The sequence below is a fragment of the Alligator sinensis genome, unplaced genomic scaffold (assembly GCF_000455745.1).
Source record: "Alligator sinensis unplaced genomic scaffold, ASM45574v1 scaffold357_1, whole genome shotgun sequence".
In the NCBI taxonomy this organism is placed as follows: Eukaryota; Metazoa; Chordata; order Crocodylia; family Alligatoridae; genus Alligator; species Alligator sinensis.
Window position 1 is genome coordinate 3,362,717 of NW_005841942.1, and position 4,364 is coordinate 3,367,080.

The 4,364-nt window shown below is 46.4% G+C and overlaps 1 protein-coding gene across 1 annotated transcript; it reads right to left on the bottom strand.

The window, feature by feature from the left end:
* Nucleotides 1-985: 985 nt before the first annotated feature.
* Nucleotides 986-2,560, bottom strand: GJA10 (gap junction protein alpha 10). Its single transcript, XM_006019977.1, has one exon. The coding sequence runs from the start codon at nt 2,558-2,560 to the stop codon at nt 986-988; it is 1,575 nt and encodes a 524-aa protein (XP_006020039.1).
* Between the last annotated feature and the right edge of the window lie 1,804 nt (nt 2,561-4,364).

Genomic DNA, 4,364 nt, shown 5'->3' on the forward strand with positions numbered 1-4,364 from the left:
ACTGAAACTGTAGAGCATGAATATGTGGTGAATAATTTGCCAAAGGGTTTTTTGCTTATTAAAAGAGAGACCATTTTAGATTGCAATGTATGCTTTTAATTTATGAAGAAGGTAATTATCAAGGAGTAGTTGGGGAAATAGAATGGAATTGATTAGCTAGACTACAGTATTTTGCAATGTAAGGTTATATTCTTTTACAGTCATTTTCACTATGCCCCCCCCGCCCCCGCCTCCCCCCCAAGGGAACACATGCAGGCCCAGTCTTGCATGTTCTTCCTGCAGCAGTCCTGTAGACCTCAGTGGGCCGAGGACTATGATCTGAAGTAGTGGTTTGCAATCTAATTTTCTTTTATTAAAAAAACCCAACAACCTGTTTGGCCTGTGAATCTGAATTGCAATTGTTTGTTGAAACTGAAAGTGACCAGGTTAACTTTCATATTGCACACCCTTAGGATATGGACAGCTACTGAAAATGAAATCTTGATCACTTTAATGACATCAGTATTACCCAGTATCTCATAGCAAGAAATACCAAATCTAGTTGAAATTTTAAATTTATAATGACTTAAATCTTCCATTTAGGAGTAGACCAGCCCATGTTTAAGTCCTCTGGCTTAATAAAGTCAAGGGGAGTTTGGTCACAGCAGGACCGGGGTTTTCATACACTGTCTCTTGAAAGAAACCTGGAAAAGAATAGAGATCTACTGGGATGAGATATAATCCATTTAAGATCAATCAGGATGACACAATATGCTTAACAAACTTCAATGATTGAAGCCCTCAAGTGATGAATCATCTGCTACTGATCATTGTTTTCACTTGGGTGGGGGAGGAAAGCAATTCAATCATAGAAATGGCTTGATATGAAAGCTCAAGGAATTTTGGTTTATTAATGCATCTGGCCAAATCTCCAACTGCACTCTGGTTCCAACTGCAGCCTGGCTTATATGTAAGACTAATAAGGAGTAACTCACACTAGTCAGCTTTAGAGGGAAGGCCACTTGATGCTACTTGCCATTGACACTCTACGTCCTATTGCAGAAAGAGGTGGTGGGGTGGCGGAGGGACTGCTCTCCTCTCCATGTTTGTTTTCCGAGCCGGAGCCATTCCTGGAGTCAGAACTGTCCAAGTCGGTGGCCAGGTGGTTCTGAGACAACACCTCAGACAGAAAGCTGGACTGGTGGTTGCCCTGATAGTGCCCGCTGTCTGGAGAGTCACAGCGATCCTCCCCAAGGTCCTTGCCGCTGCTCACCCGGTTGTGTTTGCGAAGGGCATTGTGGATGGTTTGGGGGATCTCCATCTGGCTGCCACTACAGGGGGGCTTAGCCAAATAAATAGGTTTCCTGGGCTGCTCCTGGGTGTGTTGCTCACTTTCTGAGCAGTCCTCACAGCCCAAGCGGGGCTGCTTCTGGGTGTCCTCGCTGCTGGAGGAAGGCTCTCGCTGCTGGTCATTGTGGTGCTGTCCCAGTTGCTGATTCGGGAGTTGTCTGTGCTCCTGGTGACTTGCTAGAGGGTGGGCCAAGTGTCTGTAGGAGCGGTGGCACTGTCCGTGGTGCTGGTCACCCCTGTTTCTCTCCACGCTGCACTGCTGTTGCTCGGCACCCATCCTCACTGCAAGCAAGCCCTGATCAGCAGACACCTGGAGCACTTTGTACCCTTGTTGTAGGGGAAGGTAAAGTGGTAGCCCCACCTGCTGGTCTGGCAAAAGTGCATAGCCGCTTTGTGGGGAGGAGTTGCTAAGGATGCAAACTTGATGGACCATTGAGTTCTTCTGGGATTCATAAATGCTTGTCTCTTCCTCGGTGATGCCTTCTTGCCTCCTCTGGTTTCCAGGAAGAGTTTTCTTTATCTTCTTGATGCCCAGATGGATAATCTCCAGGATGTTCAAGAACAGGGAGACAGCAGCAATACCATGCATGAAAACCATAAAGATTGTTTTCTCTGTTGGTCTGGACACAAAACAATCCACTGTGTTAGGGCAGGGAGGCTGAGTACATTTGTAAAGAGGGTACATTTGAAACCCATATAAAAGATACTGGCCTATCATAAAGCCCACTTCTAACACCGACCGGGTCAAGATATGCAAGACGTAAGTGCGCAGGAGGGACCCTCTCAAGGGTGCCTTGTTCACTTTCTTTTGGTCTTCTAACTTCCTCAGCTCCCTCTCCATTCTCTTGTGCTCTTCCAAGACAGGGTCTGCATCTTCTAGCTGGGCTCTGAGATGGGCTTTCTGTTGCTGCTTCTCTTTCTCAAGGGCCCTTACCCTGTAAAGTGCATGCCCCATGTAAATAAGGGATGGGGATGAGACAAAGATAATTTGCAACACCCAATATCTGATCAGAGAGATAGGGAAAGCTTTATCATAACAGATGTTGCTGCAGCCAGGTTGCTCAGTGTTACAAATGAACTCAGATTGCTCATCATCCCAGACATCTTCTGCAGCCACTCCCAGCACCAGCATCCGGAATATGAACAGGATGGTGAGCCAGATTTTGCCCACAATGGTGGAGTGAATATGCACTTCCTCGAGGATGCTGCCCAGCAAGTTCCAATCCCCCATGATCAGAGGTTCATGTCTGAAATGGAAAGTCTCATGTTATTATAGCAGCCCATGGTAAACTGCATTTCAATAGGATCTTACTTTTTGGGCTATTTTTAACTATTTTTCCTGAATTCTTTATGAATACTGATAGGAGAAAAGATTGTAAAAGTTCAGCACTACCTTCTAATCAATGGTTCATTAAACACACACAAAAGCTAAGATCTTGTTAAAAAGCAGGCTGAGATGAGGAAGATCATCCTCAGATGAGAGAGGATGATTTCAGCTATGATCTTTGACTCTGCCTTCTCACCTATTGGCTTACATTAATTACATCATTACTTTTGTTTAAGCACTCAATTTTCCTTTCCATTATTGTTTATTGTGCATTGTTCATTGTGTCTTGTTTCAACAGGGAAACACCTTTTCCCACACAATTGCATGGTTGGTAGTGCTGTGTTGGCCAGGTATGAGACAGCTAATGCAAATTCTTTTCAACAGAGGACCAGCAAGCAAACTTAGGTCCACTGAAAAGTAGTCTACAGCCATGACATGAGATTTTCATAGCTGTTGCTTTATATGAAGAACTAGCAAATTGCCTGTCAAGCATGATGGGGGTGGGGGGCAGGGACAGAGGCCTGAATCTCCCCCACCACCTCGGGTCAGTGTCCAGCTTCCCCTCTTCCCTGCCTGACACCTCGGGTCTGGGCCCACTCCCCATCTTCCTCACCCGCTGCTTTGGGCCCGGGCTCATTCCCCACCTTCCCCCCAGTTGCTTCAGGTGTGGACCCCTGCACCCTTCCCACTCCCTGCCATTCAACCCCACACCACTGCCTCCCAAGACTGGGTGGGGAGGGGTGAGTTTGCACATGGCAGTGGCCGCAGCTGCCGGCCGGTGGCTGTGTGCTGCCACCAGTCAACCCCCCTCCCACTCTCCTCCTTTCCTCCTTTTGTCCCTGCCACCTCTCACTCCTTGCCAGCTGTTATTTAGTGGGGGGCGCTCAACAAGGAGCAGGACTGGGGAGGGGCAAGGCCAGCACTGCTGGCCCCCACCCACGCCAGCCCCTCAGTCCCCACTGTCGTGGTGGTGCTCTGCCATGTGTCTCTGTCTGTGCAGAGCACTCTGATTGGCTGCTGAGACAACCAATCAGCATGTGACTAAAGCGTTACAGACAGACAGAATAAGGCTTTTATAATATTAGGATAATTCCATTCATCCCTCTACTTCCTACCATGCCTAGGCATAATCCAGAAGTTTTCACATGAACCCAAATAATTAAGAGCTAAAGAGTTTTTTTCAGCTGAATGAGAAAATTCACACGCAAGAAAGTATTTGTAGGACTGTGATCTTAGATACTACGCAGGCTGATTTTTACCGAGGGCAATGGGACTTTAGCTTGACCATGAACATCAGGATTTGTGTGTGCATTTATAGACAGACAAGAGAAAGCATGATGGCATGGCTGAAAGGTTTTAATCAGCAAGTGCAGGATGACTTGCTTTATTAGCTCATGTCCAAAAGCCTCTATTTTCTTCAGCAAACTGGAGCAAGAATCAGTGGCATCTGTGGCACTCCAAGATAGTAAATTGGAAATCCTGTCTGAGCTCCAGGTAAGTTCAGAGAGTGAGATTTCCCTAGCATGGTGGCAAAATACAGGAAAATGGTTAAATGTTTTCTACAATAGGGATGCCATTTGTGCTAATACCAATCCAGTTTAATTGGACCTAGTAAAAAATTCCCAGTAGTACTAAACAAGGTTTTACCTGTGCTAGTGAGGGTTGTGACTTTGAGGTGATGTTCAAATTCCTTTCTTCCTTTCTTCCA

What these genes read in the sequence shown, in the direction of transcription:
- GJA10 (XM_006019977.1), bottom strand. Translation starts at nt 2,560, where the DNA reads ATGGGGGATTGGAACTTGCTGGGCAGCATCCTCGAGGAAGTGCATATT.